This window comes from Pseudophryne corroboree, chromosome 10 (genome assembly GCF_028390025.1).
Source record: "Pseudophryne corroboree isolate aPseCor3 chromosome 10, aPseCor3.hap2, whole genome shotgun sequence".
In the NCBI taxonomy this organism is placed as follows: Eukaryota; Metazoa; Chordata; class Amphibia; order Anura; family Myobatrachidae; genus Pseudophryne; species Pseudophryne corroboree.
The window spans coordinates 155,535,437-155,560,120 of NC_086453.1; the positions used below are offsets into that span (position 1 = coordinate 155,535,437).

Below are 24,684 nucleotides of genomic sequence, written 5' to 3' on the forward strand. Positions count from 1 at the left end.
ATTAAATCTAGCAGGCAGATGATGTGTGCAACAGCAGTAAAGTAGTCAGATTTTCAGACTCTGTGATAGTGTAGGACCTGCTTGAAGGTGGGGTACCTTGGCAATTGGTTTGCAGGCTTCCATGCATTGGCCAATCCACTAACTAAACCCCCATCATTTATTTATTGAATTGTTGAGGATAAGTGAGCTTACTTTGGTGAGTGCTGGGTTTTCTGTTTGTATATGTATGTATATATATATATATTTATTGTGAATACCAAATTGCTTTTTTAACAACTATTTAAAATGCCCGCTCTAATATATATTGTAGACGCCTGCACATCTTATTTCCATTTGCCATGAATGTGCGCTATACATCGCAAAACACTGCATCCCATAAGAGAAAACAATACACCCACACATTATCTGAGTTCCAAAGCTCATTGATGTATATATTTGTTATTAAAAGGATATGTATTCAATATATCCCAATGTACAGTATACATATAGTTACATGGTTACAATTCATACAGTAAGTAGTTAATACATACAGTTACAGGCCAGCGATACAATTACCATATCTTTCTCATATAAATTCGTCCCTCCATATCACTCTCTCTCTCTCTCTCTCTCTGTAAAATCATGCAGGAACCGGACTAGAAGCACCTCCATCATCGTCTGGGAAAAAACAGCAACTGGGAACTGTGTGTCTCTGTAATGTGTTATCTAGTTTGGGAGAGGGAACTTTCTCATTCATGATGAGTCACTAGTCTGTTCGTATGCTAAACAGGTTCAGCCTTGAAGACATCAAAAGGGGCTGGCCTGAGCTTCCTGTCCACCACCTGTTACTGTAAATGTCTATTGTCCTTATAAAAATGACTCTAGCTTTCATACATTTAATAATAACTATTTGTTGCCATGTCCTACAACTTAATAACAAGTATCAAATGAATCTACACATTAATCTGCTTGCTTTAATACCAAATATGACAGGTGTATCTTGCTTCGTTCCAATAATACACATACATGACATTACTCCATTATATAATTTTAAATCATTATGATGTCTGGCGCTTGATATTATTATAATTATGTACTGTATGAAATAAGTGTCGAATCCATCTGTGGCATGTCCGTGTAAATGCGTGTGTTACCATATATTGCTGTGCTTGCTGCGCGTATTTGAAAGTATAGCGACTTATATGTGTGGAGTCTGTATGTTCTTTCTATATAATATTTTTTTGACTTCGACAATATATATATATATATATATATATATATATACAGTGTGTATGTGTGTGTATATATATATATATATATATATATTTCTCTTACGTCCTAGAGGATGTTGGGGTCCACATTAGTACCATGGGGTATAGACAGGCCCACCCAGGGCCATTGGCACTTTAAGAGTTTGAGAGTGTGGGCTGGCTCCTCCCTCTATGCCCCTCCTACCAGACTCAGTTTAGAAAATGTGCCCGGAGTAGCCGGTTACAGCTAGGGGAGCTCTACAAAGTTTCTCTGGTAAAGTTTATTTTAGAGTTTATTATTTTACAGGGAGGCTGCTGGCAACAGCCTCCCTGCTTGGTGGCACTAAGTAGTGTCCGCCCTGCGGGGTCTGAGCCACTATCTCCGCTGACAGGACACTGAGCTCCTAAGGGGATAGATCATTCCCCGCCACAGGGGATCGCTCACCCCAGCAGCATGTCGCCACCCCCTTACAGAGCTGAAGATTTGTGGCAAGTGAGTCACCGACCCTTCTAGCAAGCGGAGGGCCGGTGTGAAGATGGCGGCATCAGGGTAGGAGCGCAGTATTAACTGCGCTCCGGAGGCTCAGCGGTACATAGTGCGGCGCTGTGAGGAGCGCCCTGAGCCAGCGCCTACACCCTACACTGGTCACACAGCCTGTCGGGGGCCCCAGATCTCAGCCAGCATAAATTCTCAGGCCAGTATATTCCTATGAAGAGCGGGAAGACAGCGCCATTTTGGGGGCGGAGCTTCTCAGAGCAGACCCAGCAGCGCTCAGTGCCATTTTCTTGCCTGCACAACGCTGTCAGTGAAGAGCAAGTCCCTCCACAGCAACTCCAGCTATCTATCACGGTACCAGGGGGTTGTAGAAGGGGGGGTAGGCTGCAAAACGATTGTGTAACCTATTAAGGTGCACAGTCAGCACTGATATTGGGTCTCCCTTTAATATTAAAAGCGCTGTGTGTGGGTTGGCTCCAATCTCTGTGTCTCTCTTGCCATTCTTGGGGGTGAAACTCTGTCTGTCCCCCCCTGTGTGTTTGTGGAGTGTCTGTGGTCTCCATTAAGCAATGTCCAGGGACTCTGTGTCATATGCTGCAGAGGATATGTACTCTCAGGATGATCCCATTCCATCTAATCAGGATTGCACTGGTTTAGCACAGATTCCAGCAAGGGAGCATGAGTGGTTATCCTCTATCAAATCTATGATTTCTCAGATTTCAAATAGGGTTGCACAAAATTAATCTGCAAGTTAGGCTTTACAGAACTCTATGGCAGTCTGGCCCAGTTCTGGTACATCAGGGCTCCCGCTGTATATTCACATAAAAGTGTTCTTGCTCAGATCATGCAGGATGATACCGATTCTTAAACTGCAGACGGTGACCGGGATGTGTTGCGGGGGGCTGCATCGCTTGCAAAAGGGGTGCAGTTGATGATAGAGGCTATTAGGGAGGTGTTGAATATTGCTGATACAACACCCAAGCAGGTTGAGGAGGCTTACTTCACTGAAAATAAGAAAGCCTTGCTAACCTTCCCTGCGGCAAAGGAATTAAATGCTGTATTTGAAAAGGCTTGGGAAAACCCGGCTAAAAAATTCCAGATACCTAAAAGGGTTCTGGTAGCGTTTCCTTTCCCGGTAGAGGATAGGAAAAAATGGGAAATCCACCTATTGTTGACGCATCAGTATCCAGACTCTCAAAAAAGGTGGTTTTACCTGTTCCAGGATCTACCGCCTTGAAAGGGCCGGCTGATCGTAAAATTGATAATAAGCTAAAATTCATGTACACGGCTTCTGGGGCAATACTACATCCCACTATTGCCAGTACTTGGATTGCCAAAGCTATAGTAAAGTGGTCAGCCACGTTACTTGAAGACTTGAATACTATGGAGAAATGTGATGTTGAATTGTTTTTACGTAACATTCAGGATTCGACAGGATTTCTGGTAGAATCCATAAAAGACCTGGGTTCCATGGTTGCGGGGATTTCCTCCATGTCAGTATCAGCTCGTCGAGGACTGTGGTTGCGCCAGTGGTCTGCCGTTGCGGAATCCAGGAGAAGTGTGGAGACCCTACACTACACAGGTCAGGCTCTCTTTGGGGAAGCGTTAGATGCGTGGATCTCCACGGGGTACGGCTGGTAAGTCACCCTTTCTTCCCTCAGCTACACCTGCTCTGAATAAACCTTTTTCTTCAGTTACATCACAGCCCTTTCGGTCTAACAAGCCCAGAAAGGCCAGGCCGTCCAACACCTTCTTTCGGGGAGGTCGGCCCAAGTTCAAGAAACCTGCGTCTGCAGGTTCCCAGGAACAGAAATCTGCTTCAGGTACACCAAAGTCCTCCGCATGATGGTGGACTGCACGCTTCGGAGGTGGGGCCGGTGGGAGAGCGAGACTCAGACATTTCTGTCATGCCTGGGTGTCCTCCGGCCTGGACCCCTGGGTGCAAGATATTGTGTTCCAGGGGTACAGGCTGGAATTTCAAAATCTCCCTTCTCACCGATTTTTCAGATCAGGCTTGCCAGCTCTGCTGGCAGACAGGACTGTCTTGCAAGACGCCGTCCATAAGTTGGTGGAGGCACAAGTTATTGTGCCAGTACCACCTCATATGCAAAACAAAGGTTACTATTCAAATCTTTTTGTGGTACCGAAACCGGATGGTTCGGTCAGGCCCCTTTCTGAGAGAGTTCAAGTTAAAAATGGAGTCTCTAAGGGCATTGATATTAGGTCTGGAGGAGGGGGAATTCCTAGTATCCCTGGATATCAAGGATGCGTACCTCCACATTCCGATTTGGCTGCCGCCTCAAGCTTATCTTTAATTCACATTGTTGGACTGTCACTTTTAGTTCCAGGCTCTCCCATTCGGGCTCTCCACAGCACCGAGGGTGTTCACAAAGGTGATGGCGGAAATGATGATTCTCCTCCGCAGACAGGGGGTGAACATAATTCCGTATCTGGACGATTTACTGATCAAGGCATCGTCCAAGGAGAAGCTGTTACGGTCAATAACACTCACGACCCAGCATCTCAGGGAACATGGTTGGATCCTGAATCTTCCAAAATCACAATTGGAACCAACCAGGAGGTTGTCCTTTCTGGGAATCATCCTCGACACGGAAGTGCAGAGGGTGTTTCTCCCAGAGGAAAAAACGTTGGTGATTTAAAAGATGGTCCGGGATGTCCTGAAGCCAGCCCGGGTGTCCGTTCATCAGTGCATTCACCGTCTGGGGAAGATGGTGGCCTCTTACGAGGCTCTGCATACGGGAGGTTTCACGCTCGGTCCTTCCAACTGGATCTCTTGGACAAGTGGTCGGGATCCCATTTCTACATGCACCAGAGAATACGTCTGTCGCCAGAGGCAAGGATTTCATTCCTCTGGTGGCTGCAATTACCTCACCTTCTGGAGGGCCGCAGGTTCAAGATTTAGAACTGGATCCTTCTAACCACGGATGCAAGTCTCCGGGGCTGGGGCGCAGTCACTCAAGGGGAAACCTTCCAAGGAAGGTGGTCAAGTCTGGAAGCCGACCTGCCGATAAACATTCTGGAACTAAGAGCCGTCTACAACGGTCTTCTCCAAGCTGCCCATCTTCTGAGGAATCGGGCCATTCAAGTGCAGTTGGAAAATGTGACAACAGTGGCTTACATAAACCGACAGGGCGGAACGAAGAGAAGAGCTACAATGGCAGAGGTAACAAGAATCATCCTCTGGGCAGAAAAGCACGCGTTTGCGCTGTCAGCAATCTTCATTCCGGGAGTAGAAAACTGGGAAGCGGACTTCCTCAGCAGACACGATCTCCATCCAGGGGAGTGGGGTCTCCATCCGGAGGTGTTCAATGAGGTGACAGATCTTTGGGGCGCACCCCAGATCGACATGATGGCCTCTCGTCTCAACAAGAAGCTTTGGCGGTATTGTTCCATGTCGAGGGACCTGCAAGGAGTGGCAGTGGACGCCCTGGTGACTCCATGGGTGTTCCAGTTGGTGTACATGTTTCCTCCACTTCCACTCATCCCAAGTGTTCTAAAACTCATAAGGACAACAAGGGTTCAAGCGATCCTCATTGCTCCAGACTGGCCAAGAAGGGCTTGGTACGCGGATCTTCTGGATCTACTGCAAGAAGAGCCAAGGCCTCTTCCTCTTCAGGAGGACCTTCTACAGCAGGGGCCGTTCGCCTATTAAGACTTACCGCGGCCAGGTTTGACGGCATGGGGGTTGAACGTCTAATGCTAGCACGGAAGGGCATTCCGATCACGGTTATTTCTACCCTGATACAGTTACAGTCTAGGAAAGGAGTAATGTCTAAACATTACCATCGAATTTGGAAAAAGAATGTTTCTTGGTGTGAATCCAATAAATTTCCTGCAGTGGAGTTTGAACTGGGACGGTTTCTCCTTTTCCTACAAGCAGTTGTGGATATGGGCCTGAAGTTGGGATCTGTGAAGGTCCAGATTTCGGCTCTATCCATTTTCTTCCAAGAACATTTGGCTGCCCTCCCTGAGTTTCAGACCTTTTTTGAAGGGAGTTCTGCACATCCAACCTCCCTTTGTACCGCCTACGGCGCCTTGGGACATTAACGTGGTGTTTCAGTTCCTCCAATCGGACTGGTTCGAGCCTCTACAGGAGGTTGAGGTCAAATTTCTTTTGGGGAAGGCTGTCACTTTGTTGGCTTTAGCTTCTGCTAGACGGGTGTTGGAGTTGGGGGCTTTGTCCTGTAAAAACCCATACTTGATCTTCCACAAAGATAGAGCTGAGCTCCGGACACGTCAGCAGTTTCTTCCGAAGGTTGTGTCGGCATTTCATATCAACCAACCTATTGTGGTGCCAGTGGCTACTGACTCCTCAATTTCATCAAAGTCCTTGGATGTTGTAAGGGCTCTGAAAATATATGTGAAGAGGACTGCTCGTCACAGGAAATTGGACTCTCTGTTTGTCCTGTATGATCCCAAGAAAATTGGGTGTCCTGCTTCTAAGCAGACAATATTTTGCTGGATCAGGTTCACTATCCAGTATGCGTATTCTACGGCAGGCTTGCAGTGTCCTGTCTGTCAATGCCCACTCTACTCGTAAGGTGGGGTCTTCTGGAGTGGCTGCCTGGGGTGTCTCTGCGTTACAACTTTGCCGAGCTGCAACTTGGTCGGGGTCGAATACGTTTGCAAAGTTCTACAAGTTCGATACTTTGGCCTCTGATGATCTCAAGTTCAGTCAATTAGTTCTGCTGGTGCCTCCGCGCTCTCCCAACCGTTCTGGGAGCTTTGGTACATCCCCATGGTACTTATGTGGACCCCAGCATCCTCTAGGACTTAACAGAAAATAGGATTTTTGTTACATACCGGTAAATCCTTTTCTCGTAGTCCGTAGAGGATGCTGGGCACCCGCCCAGCGCTTCGTTTTCCTGCAATTTTTATCTGGTTTAGTACAACTTTTGTTTTAGTTAAGTACTGCATTGTTACTTGTTAAGTAATGTTTGCAGCGGTTGCTTAGTTTACAAGCTAAGTTAGCTTGATGTGCCCTGTATGTGTGAGCTGGTATGAATCTCGCCACTATCTGTGTTAAATCCTTCTCTCGAAGATGTCCGTCTCCTCGGGAACAGTTTCTAGACTGAGTCTGTGAGGAGGGGCATAGAGGGAGGAGCCAGCCCATACTCTCAAACCCGTAAGCCTCGGTTTGCATATGGAAAGATTCTGTGGTCTTTTTGTTCAATTTAACTAAAAATTCCAAGTTAACACGTTGATCTGGTTTTGAAGTAAGCATTTTTATGATACATGGGAAAAACACAATATCTTTGTATGCTGTGTGACAGAAAACTATCTGTGCGAGAGGAAAGAAACTGTCAAAACCGTTTTGGGATAGTCCAAAGTCAGTGCTCCCCCACTTTCTTATAACTTATGCAGTATGGTTTATGTTTGACAGTCTCATTTAATAGACACAGTCTCATTTAATAGCCATGGTATTTAATAGCCATCTCTTTATATATATATATATATATATATAGAGAGAGAGAGAGAGAGATACTAGGGGGTATGCTTATTAAAGTTTGATTTTGTATTCAATTTAAGGTTCAATTTAAATCGACTAATCAAACCATCACTCTTTTTCGTTCATTGGCCCTCATTCCGAGTTGATCGGTCGCAAGGCGAATTTAGCAGAGTTACACACGCTTAGTCTACGCCTACTGGGAGTGAATCTTAGCTTCTTAAAATTGCGACCGATGTATTCGCAATAATGCGATTACTAACTACTTAGCAGTTTCAGAGTAGCTCCAGACTTACTCTGCCTGTGCGATCATTTCAGTGCTTGTCGTTCCTGGTTGACGTCACAAACACACCCAGCGTTCGCCCAGGCACTCCCACCGTTTCTCCGGCCACTCCTGCGTTTTTTCCGGAAACGGTAGCGTTTTCAGCCACACGCCCATAAAACGGCCTGTTTCCGCCCAGTAACACCCATTTCCTGTCAATCACATTACGATCGCCGGAGCGAAGAAAAAGCCGTGAGTAAAAATACTTTCTTCATAGTAAAGTTACTTGGCGCAGTCGCAGTGCGAACATTGCGCATGCGTACTAAGCGGATTTTCACTGCGATGCGATGAAAAATACCGAGCGAACAACTCGGAATGAGGGCCATTAAATCCCACATTTACTAAGATTAGGTTTTGACTGGTAATTTTGTGTTCGCTTTAGGATTTCCATTTCAAACTCACCTATAAAATCGAATGCAAATTCATATAATTTATTCCTATTGGACCACATATACTTGATCACATGCAAGAAGCTGCTGTGGTTCCTCTAATTCTGGTCTGGTGTTATAGCATTGGAGTGGATTACCATGTATTTAATGAGAGAAGGGTCTCACCTGCACAATTGAAGTGGTTTTAACGGGTATGGGACTCAGGGTCGACAGTGTCTATATCGACAGACATTAGGTCGACACCTATTGGTCGAGAGTGAATAGGTTGACACCAGAAATAGGTTGACACGGCCATTAGATTGACATGAATTTGGTCGACACGGAAAAAGGTTGACATGAGTTTTTGATGTTTTTTTTGTGTAGTTTTCTTCATAAAGTGACCGGGAACCCCAATTAGTGCACCATGTCCCCTTGCATGGCTCGCTTCACTCGCCATGCTTCGGGCAAGGTTACCGTTCCCAGTCATAGTCCACGTGGATCGTAAAGTATGAAAAAGTTCAAAAAAGAAAAGAAAATGTGAAAAACTCATGTCGACCTTGTTCCATGTCGACCTTGTTCATGTCAACCTAATGGCTGTGTCAACCTATTTCTGGTGTCAGCCTAGTCATTGTCGACTAATAGGTGTCGACCTAAGTGCTGTCAACCTAGAGTCCGAATATACACTCTAAATATAAATATATCTATATATGTGTGTATAGATACCGTATATATATATCTATATATGTGTGTATATATATATATATGTATATATGTATGTATGTGTATGTATATATATATATATATATATATATATTTCTAATAATATATTTTATACTTAGTTCCAAACAGGCAATGCATCAAGTCCAATCTATTTGCAATGAGCTTGAAGATATGAAGACTTTTGCCAAAAGTTTAGAAGACAAAATGGGTATCTTGTGTACTGAGACAAAACAGATGGTTTGTATAGTTTATTTCACCATATACAAAGTACATTTTACAATGTGAACACAGACATATTATATCCCTTTTCCACTGTCTCAATAACCCTGATTATTGCTGAGTCTAGTTGGGTCGCTGCTCAGTGGAAGAGGGTCCTTGAAAAATAACCCAGGTGCTCTGACCTGGGAATCCGACCCAGGTAGCTACCAGGTTGGATACGGTAAGGACTCAGAAAAGACTGCAGTGTAAATTGGAATCCCACCCCGGGTCCCGTTAAAAGCCTATGGAGAGCCAGATCACCGGCACTTGGAGATGATGTCATCTCCAAGTGCTGGCAGAGAGAAGACCCACCACTTACCCTGTTCGCACCACAGATTGAACCGAGGTTATCAGTTCGCTGTGACATGGCTTGACACTGTGTTTAATTACTCAAGACGTGTTTTTAGTGGAAAAATAGGATTTTAATACCTACCGGTAAATCCTTTTCTCTTAGTCCGTAGAGGATGCTGGGGACTCCGTAAGGACCATGGGGTATAGACGGGATACGCAGGAGACATGGGCACACTATAAGACTTTGAATGGGTGTGAACTGGCTCCTCCCTCTATGCCCCTCCTCCAGACCTCAGAAAACTGTGCCCAGGGAGACGGACATTTCGAAGAAAGAATTTATTGTTTAAACACGGTGAGCGTCATATCAGCTCACACCTCAAACATACCGTAGAACGTGGTATTCAATAGAACACCAACCAAGGGCTGAAAAATTACACAGCCACATGCTGAGAGAATATGTAACACAACCTGTGTGTCAAATCAACCAATAAGAAGATACCGCATGCCATGGCATGAGCAACGTCGGCAACATCCTGACAGAAAAGAAACACCACAAGAGTGTAACCATAACCAATAACTGCAGACACAGTACGCACGGGGACGGGCGCCCAGCATCCTCTACTGACTAAGAGAAAAGGATTTACCGGTAGGTATTAAAATCCTATTTTCTCATACGTCCTAGAGGATGCTGGGGACTCCGTAAGGACCATGGGATTTATACTAAAGCTCCAGACCGGGCGGGGGAGTGCGGACGACTCTGCAGCACCGATTGAGCAAACAGGAGGTCTCCATCAGCCAGGGTATCAAACTTGTAGAGCTTAGCAAAGGTGTTTGAACCCGACCAAGTAGCCGCTCGGCAAAGTTAAATCGCCGAGCCACCTCGGGCATCCGCCCAAGAAGAGCCCATCTTCCTAGTAGAATGGGTCTCCACCGACTTCGGTAACGGCAATCCAGCCGTAGAACGAGCACACCGAATCGTATCTCAGATCCAGCGTGTAACAGACTGCATAGAAGCAGACGCCCCAATTATGCTGGGAGCATACCGGACAAACAGAGCCTCTGTTTCCCCAATCTGAGCCAAATTGGCGACCTAAATATTCCAAGCTCTGACTACATCGAGAGACCTTGAATCAGCTAATGCCTAAGTAACCACCGGCTTCAAAATATGCTGATTTCTGCGAAACCCAGAAACCACATTTGGCAGAACTATTATCCGAGTTCTCAATTCCTATCTATCCACATGGAAGATCAAACAGGGCTCTTGTGAGACAAAGCCGCTACTTCAGACACCCGCCTTGCGGATGCCAAAGCCAATAGCATGACCACTTTTCAAAAGAGAAATCTTTAACACAACCTTCCACAAAGGTTCCAAACAGTGTGACACAAGAAACGCAACACCACTTCAAAACCCACGGTGCCAACTGGGGCACAAATGGAGGTTGGATGTGCAGTACTCCTTTCACGAAGGTCCGAACTTCCGGAAAAGTTGCCAATTCTTTCTTGAAAGAAACTTTGAATTGGGAGGGAAAAACGGATAAGAAGAAATCTGTATTGTTGACGCACTTGAGACAGAAAGTGATTGTATCATAAAAAATAGCCTTTATTGAATATACATTAAAATGAGATATGTGTTTATATATTAATCCCAAACTCGCAGTGAAACATAAAGTTTAAAATCACAAAACAGACATATAAGTGATGAGAAAAAATAAAGAAATGTGAATGAAAGATTAAAAGGCGTGTCCACGTGTAATTCTTTACTGAACCACCTCCACCTGATTTTTCCTGTGTATGGTCAAGTTCCTAATATAATAGTTTTATGCTGTAATATTATTAGTAAAACTTGTTATTTATACACCATTCACTAGGTGAGGGTAGAATCTTAAATAATCATTCCCAGTAGTAAGGCTGTGGGGGTAGATAGGTATAATGAATTTAACCCGCCTCCAGTTGTAGGATTGGTCAGTCGTTAGGGATCACTATATCTCTATGTCCCTTTAGACTGTATTCCCGATTAAGATTCTTTGGGCGAAATATTTCAATATATATGGTATGAAAAGTAAATCTCCAAAATTGGGATATTTTTATATTAATTATTATCCCCAAAGGAAAAAATTGCTCCCATTTAATTGTAGATTCCACTTATTTGATGGAGTATTGGCAAATAAGACAACTTTAAGATGTATAGCAGTTCTAGTTGTCATGTATGATCCTCTTCCTTTGCAATCACATTCAGACCTTTTTCAGTCTGATTTCTATGTATTCACTATTGCTTCCCTTGGAGATATGGCAGTCTCAAGTCAAATAGGGAACAGCAAGTGATTAATGAGACAACTTCATTTATCTAATTTCGTATCTGCTAATAACAGGTAGAGTTGCTTAAAGGAATGTAGCAGTTCCAGTTATCTTATATAGCACTCTTCCTTTGTGATGACAGTCGGAACTCATACCGTTAGATTTGAATCTGAGTAGTACTGCTTTCTTAAGAGGTATAGCAATCTCTAATATGTTAGAAAGCAGACAATGTAATATGTCTCCTTGGTGGAATGTAATGATTCCAGTTATCTTATTTGTCACTCTTCATTTATGGTGACAGACGGGACTTGTACAGTTGAATTTTGATATAAGTAGTACTGCTTTCTTAAGAGGTATAGCAATCTCCAATATGTTAGAAAGCAGACAATATAATGCTGCACTGTTGACGGGATATTCCTTATTATTTAACAGTGCGGTTTTTATTAATATGGACTGTAACGGTCCCGTTTGTAATATATATAATAGTCCTATAGGTCCTATAGATATAGCCTATTATATTATAGATTGAAGAGGCCCGGGGGGGCTTGTATCTTCATATGCATCAAGTGGAGTCTACATAAATGGGAGCAAAGTAAGTTATCTCCAATCAGTACGTAATATAAATTAAACCATCTATATGGAAGAGTCTATCATCAGTTCATCCAATAGATTTTAATGTCTATGGAGAGGAGTTTATCCTCGATTCATCCAATGTTCGCATTGATTAATATAAATTAATTTAAATGCTTGGGTGTATTGTATAATCGGGAATATAGTAATAATCTACTTCAAACCATTGTGTACTCGCTGTTTCATAAGTGAGATTGGTTTATTACAACACTGTGTCAGGATATATTGCTACTGTTTAATTCATTCTTTATTATTCCTGAATTATTACAAAATGTAGGCTGTTGTATATTATTAAAACATCCAGCTACTTGGTTCACTTAGAGAGATGTATCTATTTGTAACAGTCTTATAGAGATACTGTTGCATGTACAGCTACTCATGAGACATACAGCTGCTTCTCAGTCTTCCAGTGTTACTAGACAGAATTTTGTTACACTGTATTCATTTAAATATCCTGCTGACTAGGTAACTTTTAGACCTTTATTTGTCTCAATTTCTTCATAAGTATGTTATAGTTAGCACAGTGAGCACAGTGATGTAGCTAATAGTGCACAGAAATAATAATGCAGTCAATATAGTGCTTAATTATGGCAGCTGAGACCATGCAGCTACTCATGAGACATACAGCTGCTTCTCCTCAGTCTTTCAGTGTTACTAGACAGGATTTTGTTACACTGTATTCATTTAAGTATCCTGCTAACTGGGTAACTCTTAGACATTTATTTGCCTCAATTTCTTCATAAGTGTGTTATAATTAGCACAGTAATGCAGCTAGTAGTGCACAGAGATAATAATACAATCCATACGGTGCTTAATTATGGCAGCTGAGACTACTGGTAGCTGTCAGTATATACTGGAGGTGTTATAATCATGCTATCAGTCTATTCCTATCTATCTCAGTGTCAGCCTTCTACTAGTGAAGGTAACTACGTAACATATTATATTCATATATAATTGTTTTCTACATTTCATAAAGTAAAGTACACGCGGACACGCCGTGCCCTACACGCGTGTTTCACTGCGTCTATGGCAGCTTCGTCAGGGAGAAACTTTATAAGGCCAAAACCGCACTTAAATGGAGCCCAACTTTAGGCCTGCACCCACACCTGCTTGCAAGAATGGAGAAGAACAACCCAGCTTAAAATCTTCCGTAGTAGTCTTCTTGGATTCACACCAAGACACATATTGACTCCAAACACGGTGGTAAGGCATTGCCATTACTTCTTTTCTAGCCAGAAGAAGCGTGGAAATGACTTCACTGGGAATACCCTTTCTGGCTATGATATGGCGTACAACCGCCACACCGTCCAACACAGCCGCGGTAAGTCTTGATACACGCCCTGATCTTGCTGTAACAGTTCCTCACGTAGCGGAAGAGGCCATGTATCTTCTATGAGTAAATCTTGAGGAAATGGATACCAAGTCCTCCTTGGTCAGACCGGAACAAAGAGAATCGCCTGAACCTTTGTTCTTCTTACGTTTATCACCTTCCGAAGAGTGAAAACGGAGGGGACACATAGACCGACTGAAAACACCCAAGGTGTCCCGAGGACGTCCACTGTTATAGTTTGAGTGTCCCCTGACCCGGAACAATATCCCTGCGATCTCTCGTTGAGGCGAGACGCCAACATGCCCACTTGAGGCACTCCTCAAAGATTTGTAACTTCAGTGAAAGCTTCTCGACATCGACTGTATTTCTCCCGGATGGAGATCTCATCTGCAGAGGAATCTATTTCTCCGTCGTTCACCTCCGGGACGAAAACTGCTAATATAGCATTTACCAGTCTTTTCACCCAGCGGAAACCTCTGTCGGCTTCTGCCATTACCACTTTGCTCCTTGTTCCGCCCTAGTGGCTTACTTACACCACTGCTGTCAAGTCGTCCGACAGAATGAACACGGGCAGATCACGAAGCATATGTACATTGAAAATAGCTCTTAATTCAAGAAAGCTTATTGCAGACAAGCTTCCCAGCTTGACCTTTTCCTCTGGAATTCCTTCCCTTGCACAGACCGCTCCCCAGTCTCGGAGATCTGCAAGTATGGACACCAGGATCTCATCCTGGAATCCGAACCTTCTTCCCTCTAGGAGGTGAGAACTGAGCCGACACCACAGGACCGAAAACCTGGCCATTAGTATTATATTCCAGCGCATGCGCAGGTGAGACCCGGACCACATTTCCAACTGGCCCCATGAAAACCACTCTGGCATTTGACCTGCTCTCCGAAAAAGCCTCTTAGGCCACACCGATCTTCTTCATCAACGGAACATATTTATGTATTGTCACTGCAAATCTGATCCGACTCCGGATCCTCAGATCTCTTTCCACAGGAACAAACAGAACTTCAACCATTCCGTATCTACTCTGATACCCTCCTCCGACGCCTGCGTCATTGGGAATAACAGCCTTCCCCTGTGTTGAAGAACAGTCAGAGAGAAAACAACGATTTGCACCACTTGTGTCTTGACCTCGCCTTAATCAGGAGAGTGTCCCAGTACAGGACAACAATGGCTCTTACTATTGAAAGAACACCATCCCACTGCCATCACTCCGGTGAAATGGCAAAGACAACCCTGGATATCCACCCAGGAAATCTGAATGCGGAGAACCACGCAGTTAAACCTCTTAGTTTTTTAACAGGGACAGCAGGACACTGCCCTGAACCTGACGCACCTCTGGTATGGCGTTGCATACTACCTCCCCTTCCAGAGGGGAAACGGCAAGATCTATTAGAAAAATCAGTGAGGGGAAACATCTGTAATGCCAGAATGTCCCCCTTTGGATTCTATAATTAACTCACAGGTCCTAGTCTATCCCCGGACTGACTGAAAAGTAGTAGACGAGTTCCCACATGAGTGGGCTCCAGCCAGATAGACTCAGCGACATGTGGTGGATGTGGTAGAATCAGAAAACGATATCCGCTTCTGCGAACCTAACAAGGCTGCAGAACTCTTACCTTTTCACCTTCCACTGTCTGTACAGAAAAGGAAAAAAGAACTGTATTGAACCGGTTAAAACGACCGCATCCCACAAAAGAATGCATCACCAACCGTTGTGAAGGAGACTAATGAAGTTAGATTTACTAGCAGTATCCGCCGAGATTGACTGAACTGAGGCATCCCCAAACAGCGGTACACCGTCCCAGGAAAAAACTCCAGTATCTCTCGGAATCAGCCTCAGTATACGCACGGCAGCCTGCCGCAATGTTATAGAGAAGAACCAACATAAGGAAAATCCCCTCTCTTTAGGGTAATTCTATCGGATGCCTTTCCGAATCTAAATACTGCCTCATGTGCATGTAATGCAAATAAGCCCAAAGCATAGAAATAAAATATCACTTAGCTTCCTGTATACGATCCTTTGCGACAGGGCCCCGTGTCGACCAGGAGTTGACTTTCACAGTATTCTATCCGCGGCGGGAAAAGAATAAACATTCGGACTCCTTGAAAGGATCTGAGACCAACTCGTCACGGCCGACCTAGAGCTTTATCAACAGAGGAACCAGCACATGAGAAGGAATACTTTTACTTCAGCATTCATTATAAATCATAACATGAAATACATAATGTAATACACAATTACACACATCCTATATATATATATATATATATATATATATATATATATATCGGAAAACGGCGGCACTCGGTGAGGACTTTCACAACCAAATAACGAGACAGACACTCCGTCTATGCTTTTAACGTTTCAGTAATTAAACTTTCGTCAGAACAACAGGTGTGTTACAAAAAACATACCTTTATACCCTCACCGCATCACCCTCTGTTCCTTTGGCGCGACTACCCGGCTGGTCCGGATGATGTCACCACCCACATGTGCGGCGCGCTCCTTTCCTCGTCAGGGCGCCGGTCACTTAGGCAACGTGTACACAAATAATACATGCTATTAAAACACAGTAACATAGTGCAGAAAACAACATCTAATAGACCCCTGATGCCCAGTAGTGTACTCTTACCGGTAATATATATATAAAACTACTCATAAATCGTTCACATTCACTTATCAAATCACATGATTATGATTCTATAAAAAACAATGCAATCCCAATTGCTCATTTAAACCTGCTGGTACTAGAGTATTCAGGCGATGTATCCACCTCGCCTCCCTACGAAGGAGCGCTCGGTTTCGATCACCACCCGTGATGCTGGCTGGTTGCTGGTCTAAAATTTTGTATTTTAAGGATGCTAAATTATGCTTGTAATTCTTAAAGTGCCTAGCTACCGGTTGTGCTTGATGGTCACCCTCCAAGGCAGCCCTGATGGCCGATCTATGCATTGCCATCCTTTCACGGAACTGCCTGGAGGTCTTGCCAATGTAATACAGCCCACATGGGCATCGTATAAAGTAAATGACATGGGTGCTAGTACAGGTGAGGACTTTATCGATTTTAATGAATTTACCTGTATGGGGATGGGAAAATCCTGGGCCAATCTCCATATAGCTGCAGGTTGTGCAGCCCACACACTTATAGCACCCTGGTTTTCTTGTTAGAAATGTTACCACTGGTGCCGGTTTATATCCAGAGATGTCATTATGGACCAATAGGTCTTTTAAATTCTTGTTACGGGTATAAGAGGGTAATAAAGAATTGTTTTTAAACATCAGTAGGTCCTTATCCGAGGTGATAATAGACCAACTCTGGCGGGTAACCTTATTGATGTCCTTGCTCAGATGGCCATACTTTTGCACAAAAGGAATCTTATTCTTAAGGGAATCTACTTTGGACTGAGCACACTGAAGGGCATCCTCCCTCTTCATGTTCAAAACCTTGTCCTTGGTTTCCATCAACTTTGACCAATCATAGCCTCTCAATTTAAAATCCAGGGCCATTTTGGTAATCTCCCTCTCAGTTTGTACAAGGTCATCAGAAATACGATGTATTCTCAAAAATTGAGAATACGGTAAACTATATTTAGTAGTAGGAGGATGGAAACTTGAAGCATGCAACACAGTATTCTTATCAGTAGGTTTTTTATCCAAGTTGGTATGGATACATACCCTCGACGACTGTGATCTCTACATCTAAATAATTTACACTAGTATCACCAACTGTAGCCGTAAATTTTATATTGGCATCCACACTGTTAATGTGCTTCAAAAACAGATCAAATGACTCCTCTGAACCCCGCAAAATTAAAAATAAATAATCTATGTATCTGACAAAAAAAATAATGTTATCTACTATCCTGCTGTCAGAAAAAAACATATCTTTTTCAACCTCAAACATGAAACAGTTGGCAAATGCTGGGGAAACACAACTGCCCATGGCACAGCCCTGGCACTGTTCGAACCACCTCCCATCAAACAGGAAATAGTTTCTAAACAGTGTCAGTTTCAGTAATTCAATAAAAAAAACTAAATCCGGCCCATTATATTGAGGAGAATTGGATAAGAGTCTCCTAGCAGCCACTACACCTCTCCCATGAGGGATATTGGTGTAGAGGCTTACCACATCAAGTGTGCACAACAAACTGCCAATAGGTACTGTCGATAACACATTCAATTTTTTCATTAGACTAGTTGTGTCTTTAAGGTAAGTTTCCTGCACCTGAATGACAGTTTGAAAATACCAATCAAGATACTGAGAAACTTTGTAGAAGACAGAGTCCCGTGCCGCTATGATGGGCATCCCGGTGGGTTCAGGGGATCTTTGTGGACCTTGGGTATCGTGTAAAAAACCGGTGCTACCGGATAGTCCTGTATTAAGGCCTCTCTCACATCTTCCGTGATGATATTTTCTAGAACTGCCACATCCAGAAAATTCCTAAGTTCATGATTATATTTATCTGTAGGATCCCCCGACAATTGCCTGTAGACCTCCTCATCGAGCAACTGTCTGTACGCCTCCTCCTTGTAGTCACTTAAATCCTGAACAATGATCCCACCCCCCTTATCCGCTGTGCGAATGACGATGCTGGGATCCTTACTCAATGTTGCTAAGGCTTTTCTTTCCCCGTGAGTTAAATTGTCCCTAGACTGTGGGACTAGTTTGGACAGTCCCATCACTTGTGAGTCCAAAACTCTCTCAAAACATTTTAGGGAAGTACTGTTAGTATTGGGGTCAAAATGAGAGATCTTCTTTAAATTTTTTGGGACATCTGGATTTGGTGTTGTCGCTGGTTGATTGGCAAAGAATTCCTTAAGTCATAATCGTCTATTGACCTTGTGAGAATCCACCTTCCACTGGAATTCATCAAACCTCTGGACTGGAATGAACGAAAGTCCTTTATTGAGGAGGGATAACTCATCCGTGGTCAAAACTTTCTTAGACAGATTAAAGACTATGTTGTTTTCTTGCCCTTTGTGCCTTTTTTCGATTCTTTGGCACTGGCCCCCGCGCCTCGTGCGCTGTCTTTTTTCACGCCACGCATGGCTCGTGTATTGACCCCTAAAGGGGGTTTGCCACTGCTAGTGCTTGCTGATGCATCACTTTCACTCCGGGAGGTATAGTCACCACTAGAGGATTCCTGGTCAGGCGCCCATCGTGTCCTTTGTCGTTTTTTACGTCTAAATTGTTGCTTCCCATCTGGATTATTGGCCCAAGTATAAACTCTGCCCTCCTGATAATCCTTCTGTACGGTGGTCAATTTTTGCCTTTTAAATTTGACCAGATCTTGTCTGTACGTCTCCACCTGCAGTGCAAGCTTCTCCATCCATTTATTGTCCTTGTCAGCTTGCATTTTGGCAAGTTGTTGGCTCTCAAACGCAATGATCATCTCCTTAATGATATTCATCTCTCTTGATGCTTCTTCAATTACTAAAAGGATCAGATCTAGAGAACATTTATTTAAAATGCCGATCCATTTGCGGCAAAATTCTACAATTTACTTGCCGATCGTCGGCATATTACGGACTCTAAAGCCTCTAGGTGGTAATCCGACAGTGTGACCCCATGCATGAAGAAGTCAATCTGTTTTTTCTGCAGACGTAATAATTTCATGAATAACTGGTCATTGCTTTCAGCTCCCCCGGAAGTCGCCAAATCTTCCTTAAATCTAATATTCTCAGCGTCAGCATCCTAAAAAGACCAAACATCACAAGCAGCTACATCAATATGTCTGAGTCCACTGGAGTCCATGATGTCATTAGTGAGAGACATAATCCCCACAATATAATAAAGTGCAAGAGAAATACTGATGAGAAGTCTCTTAAATAATGGTGATGTCCTGTAGGTTCCAAATGAGCAGCTCTCACTCACGGTGTCAGCTAGGCCCTCTTGGTCGCATAGAACAAGCAATTACCGGCTCTCCACCTACTTAAATGATGCCTCCGGTGCCATCCAGCTGATACAGCATATGTAGTGATCGGAAAACGGCGGCACTCGGTGAGGACTTTCACAACCAAATAACGAGACAGACACTCCGTCTTTGCTGTTAACGTTTCAGTAATTAACGAGCCATGAACATAGGCCAGGGCCTCAGCCGTTCCTTGTCACTCCGTGTCGTAAATGGCATATTGGCAAGTTTACGCTTCTCCTCAGACGCTTTTAATTTTGATTTTTGGGTCATTTTTTTACTGATCTTTTGTGTTTTGGATTTTACATGCTCTGTACTATGACATTGGGTATCGGCCTTGGCAGACGACGTTGATGGCATTTCATCGTCTCGGCCATGACTAGTGGCAGCAGCTTCAGCACGAGGTGGAAGTGGATCTTGATCTTTCCCTATTTTTTTAACCTCCACATTTTTGTTCTCCATATTTTGCGCACAACTAAAAGCGCATGGATAGTATACTATTATTACTTATACTTATGGACGACGAGTGACGACACAGAGGTAGGTACAGCCGTGGCCTACCGTACTGCTGCTTATATAATATACTGTATAACGGACCTGGTGGACACTGTCAGCAGACTGCTAAACTAGTATGAAGAAAGAAAAAAAAAACACCACAGGTATACAATGTAGATGGGTGGATAGTATACTATTATTACTTATACTTACGGACGACGAGTGACGACACAGAGGTAGGTACAGCCGTGGCCTACCGTACTGCTGCTTATATAATATACTGTATAACGGACCTGGTGGACACTGTCAGCAGACTGCTAAACTAGTATGAAGAAAGAAAAAAAAAACACCACAGGTATACAATGTAGATGGGTGGATAGTATACTATTATTACTTATACTTATGGACGACGAGTGATGACACAGAGGTAGGTACAGCCGTGGCCTACCGTACTGCTGCTTATATATATATAATATACTGTATAACGGACCTGGTGGACACTGTCAGCAGACTGCTAAACTAGTATGAAGAAAGAAAAAACACCACAGGTATACAATGTAGATGGATGGATAGTATAGTATTATATTACATATGGACGACGAGTGCACTGACGACACAGAGGTAGGTACAGCCGTGGCCTACCGTACTGCTGCTTATATATATATAATATACTGTATAACGGACCTGGTGGACACTGTCAGCAGACTGCTAAACTAGTATGAAGAAAGAAAAAACACCACAGGTATACAATGTAGATGGATGGCTAGTATAGTATTACTTATACTTATGGACGACGAGTGACGACACAGAGGTAGGTACTGTTAGGCGCCGGGGTCCGCTCGTCGGTGCGGCCCGGCGCCTAGCAACCAGGGACGCCGTGCGCGTACAGCCGCCGGCTCCCTGGCAACGCTAGACGCCGGGCGCACGGAGCCGCTCTGACCTTAGCAACGGGGACGCCACGTTCGGCCGCGTTCCCCGTTGCTGGGTCTGTTCTAATTATATTTTGGTGTGCTGGCCGTGCAGCATGCAAGCTGCACGGCATTACCTGAGATTACCTTGTCTGGATCCTGATTGGAGGGTTCCTGAATAAAGGCACTCTCAGGACTTCTTACAGACGCCGGTGATAGCTTCCTGTTTGCCTGTGTCAGCTACAGAGAGTTTCCAGTCCTGCTCAATCCGGTTGTTCCTGTCCTCAGTGATCCTGTACTCGGAAGTTTGTCATCTATTCCTGGAGTCTGACCGAGCACCTTTAACATCCTGTGGTGTTCGTGAGTCGCGGCGCAGCCGTGTGTTGCGGCTTGTCCGCTTACTGTTTATTATTTAGTTTATTTGTGTTCTGGAGCTTTTGCGGAGGATTCCGCTCCCACAGATCCACTCTGGTATCCAGCGGTGCTGGATAGGAGTAACGGATCAGTGGATCTTTGGTTGTCCTTTTCCCTGGCGGCTAGTCCGCACATACCTTTGGTTTAAGTTAGTTAGCTTGTAACCCCTGGCCTGGTTGCTTAGTCAGAGGGCCCCTTGTTATCACCCGGTCTCGGATTTCCCTTTGTCTCCCATTAAGACCTGCGGGGGCATCGGGGTTGGGCAGACATAATCCGCCCTTCGAACGCGGCTGCCATGGGCTCAAGCAACCATAGTCTCGCAGGGGATTTCTGATAACACGGGCGAGACAACGGAGTTAGGGCGCCAGGGGTTACTAGGCTCTCCTGCTCCCACAACCAGCATATCTTCCCAGTACTCAGACCTCTGCCATAAGATCACCTCTGGTCTGGAGTACGGGAATCATAACATTATCACCGGCCAGACAAAAAAAATAAAATAAATTTAAATTAACAGGAGTTAATCTTTTTTTTCACTTATTCAGTTGGGAGATTTTGTCGGCCTCATGAATCCCGCCGGTGTTGGGCCAAATCCTGGCCAGCTTCTAGTTAGTCAGATTCAAGAACTTACTCAGATGGTTCAGGATCTGTCCCTCCGGGTGAGGTCACAGGAAGATCTGTTACGGACTTCCCCGAGGGTCATCCCTGAACCAAAAATGCATCTGGCTGACCGTTTTTCTGGGGATAGAAAACAGTTTTTTAATTTTAAAGAGTCTTGTAAACTTTATTTTCGTTTAAGACCAGTCTCCTCAGGTACGGAGGCTCAGCGGGTTGGAATTATTATTTCTCTGCTTCAGGGGGATCCTCAGACCTGGGCTTTTGGTTTAAAGACAGACGATCCGGCCTTATCGTCTGTAGACGCCTTTTTAAAATCTTTAGGGCTATTGTATGACGACCCTGATAGAGAGGCGTCCGCTGAGAGTCAGTTGCGTGCTCTTAGACAGGGTAGGAATCCCGCAGAGAGTTATTGTACGGAGTTTCGCCGTTGGTCGAACGACTGTGGATGGAATGACCCAGCCCTACGCAGTCAGTTTCGCCTCGGCTTATCTGAATCTATAAAAGACAGTCTCCTTCAGTATCCCGCTCCTGAGACTCTCGATAAACTCATGGAGCTCTCTATTAAGATAGATCGTCGGCTCAGAGAGCGGAGGGCTGAAAAAGGGGCATCTGTCGGGTCTACTCCTTGTGTTCTTTCCATTCTTGTAGACATGGAGGAGCCTATGCAGATAGGTCTTTCCAAATTGTCTCCTGAAGAAAGAACCAGGAGGCAAAATTCTGGTCTTTGTTTATACTGTGGAGGTAAGGGACATTTTGCCCGTAGTTGTCCGAACAAGTCGGGAAACTTCCTGACCAAGTGAGTTGTGAGGGGGTTCACTTTGGTCTGCAGCTTATCTCCTCAAATAATTCACTGTTAGTTCCTGCTAAAGTTTCCTTTGGCAGCCTCTGTTCCTCGGTCTCTGCTTTTGTGGACAGTGGAGCTGCAGGGAACTTTATGGATTTAACATGGGCCAAGGCCTTAGGTATTCCTCAGTTAACCTTGGGTAGGTGTGTCACCATGCATGGTTTAGATGGGAGTCCCTTGTCCAATGGGGTTATTTCTCTATGCACACCTCCTGTTTTACTCTCGGTAGGAGCTCTGCATTCTGAAAAGATTGAGTTTTTCCTTACCCATTGTCCAGCAGTTCCTGTGGTTCTGGGTCACCCTTGGCTGGCCTTTCATAATCCCATCATTGATTGGCAGTCGGGGGAGATCTTACAATGGGGTACCATCTGTAATAAAGAATGTATTACGCTTCCTATCCGAGTAGCTGCCGCCGTTCCCGCACCCATTCCTGGGGAATACCAGGATTTTGTTGATGTATTTTCCAAGGGCAATGCGGATATTCTGCCTCCCCATAGGCCTTATGATTGTGCCATTGAGCTAATTCCTGGTGCCACGTTGCCTAAAGGAAGGTTATATGCATTGTCTGGTCCTGAAACTGTGGCCATGAATGAGTATGTGAAAGAAAGCCTTGGGAAAGGATTTATCAGGCCATCTAAATCCCCTTTAAGTGCAGGTTTCTTCTTCGTAGAGAAGAAGGATGGTTCACTCAGACCCTGCATTGACTTTAGAGCTTTGAATAAAATCTCAGTAAAGAATACTTACCCTCTGCCGCTGATCTCTGTCCTCTTTGATCAGCTACGTTCGGCTGTGATTTTTTCTAAGATTGACCTGAGAGGAGCATATAACCTCATCAGAATCAAGTCAGGGGATGAGTGGAAAACGGCATTCAGTACTCAGTCAGGCCACTATGAGTATCTGGTTATGCCATTTGGCCTGTCTAACGCTCCGGCAGTTTTCCAGGATCTCATTAACGATGTGCTCCGTGAATTTCTTGGAAGATTCGTTGTAGTCTACTTAGACGATATTTTGATATATTCTGACTCTGTAGAACAACATGTTACCCAGGTGCGTCAGGTTCTAAAGAAATTACGTGAAAATCACCTATATGCCAAGCTGGAGAAGTGTGAATTTCATGTCACGGAGGTATCCTTTTTAGGGTACATTATTTCCCCTCGGGGATTCCGTATGGAACCAAAAAAGCTCCAAGCCATCCTTAGTTGGGCGCAACCCACCAACTTAAAAGCAATTCAGCGCTTTTTAGGGTTTGCGAACTACTATAGAAGATTTATTCACTCTTTCTCTGACCTAGTTGCTCCCATTGTGGCACTGACTAAGAAGGGAGCAGATCCTACCAATTGGTCACGTGAAGCTGAGTTATCTTTTCAGGCCTTGAAACAAGCCTTTGTCTCAGCCCCTGTCCTTAGACATCCCAACCCAGAATTGCCTTTCATTGTTGAGGTTGATGCCTCGGAGGTTGGAGTAGGGGCTATCCTTTCTCAGAAGGATCCGGATTCCCTTGAATTACATCCTTGTGCCTTTATGTCCAGGAAATTCTCATCTGCAGAATCCAACTACGATGTTGGTAACCGGGAATTGCTGGCTATTAAATGGGCTTTCGAGGAGTGGAGGCATTGGCTTGAAGGAGCGACTCATACCATTTCAGTTTTGACTGATCACAAAAATCTTCAGTACATTGAATCAGCTAAACGACTGAATGCCCGGCAGGCTCGTTGGGCTTTATTTTTTACTCGTTTCAAATTCATTATCACCTTCAGGCCAGGTTCCAAGAATACTAAGGCAGATGCCCTGTCACGCAGTTTTCTTCCAGTTCAAGACAACAGTCCTGTTACTCCCATACTTCCGTCTTCAGTCATTCGGGCAGGCCTCACACAGGATGTATTTACCCAGTTAAAGCTGCTTCAACATCAAGCTCCTGGAAATACTCCTGCTGGTCGTCTTTTTGTCCCTGAGTTTTTGAGAGCAACTGTTTTGACGGAGTTTCATGATAGCAAAGTTGCCGGGCATCCGGGAATCGCTGAGACTTTGGAATTAGTCTCCCGCTCAGTATGGTGGCCTGGTCTTTCCAAAGACATTAAA

At 44.3% G+C, this 24,684-nt stretch overlaps 1 protein-coding gene across 1 annotated transcript in view; it reads left to right on the forward strand.

Moving 5' to 3' along the window:
- Nucleotides 1-24,684, forward strand: part of KASH5 (KASH domain containing 5) — a 1,087,213-nt gene that overhangs the window by 394,093 nt on the left and 668,436 nt on the right. The window contains exon 8 of the mRNA XM_063942893.1: nt 8,722-8,839. Coding sequence (XP_063798963.1) covers nt 8,722-8,839 — 118 coding nt within the window. The remainder of the gene's footprint in view (nt 1-8,721; nt 8,840-24,684) is intronic.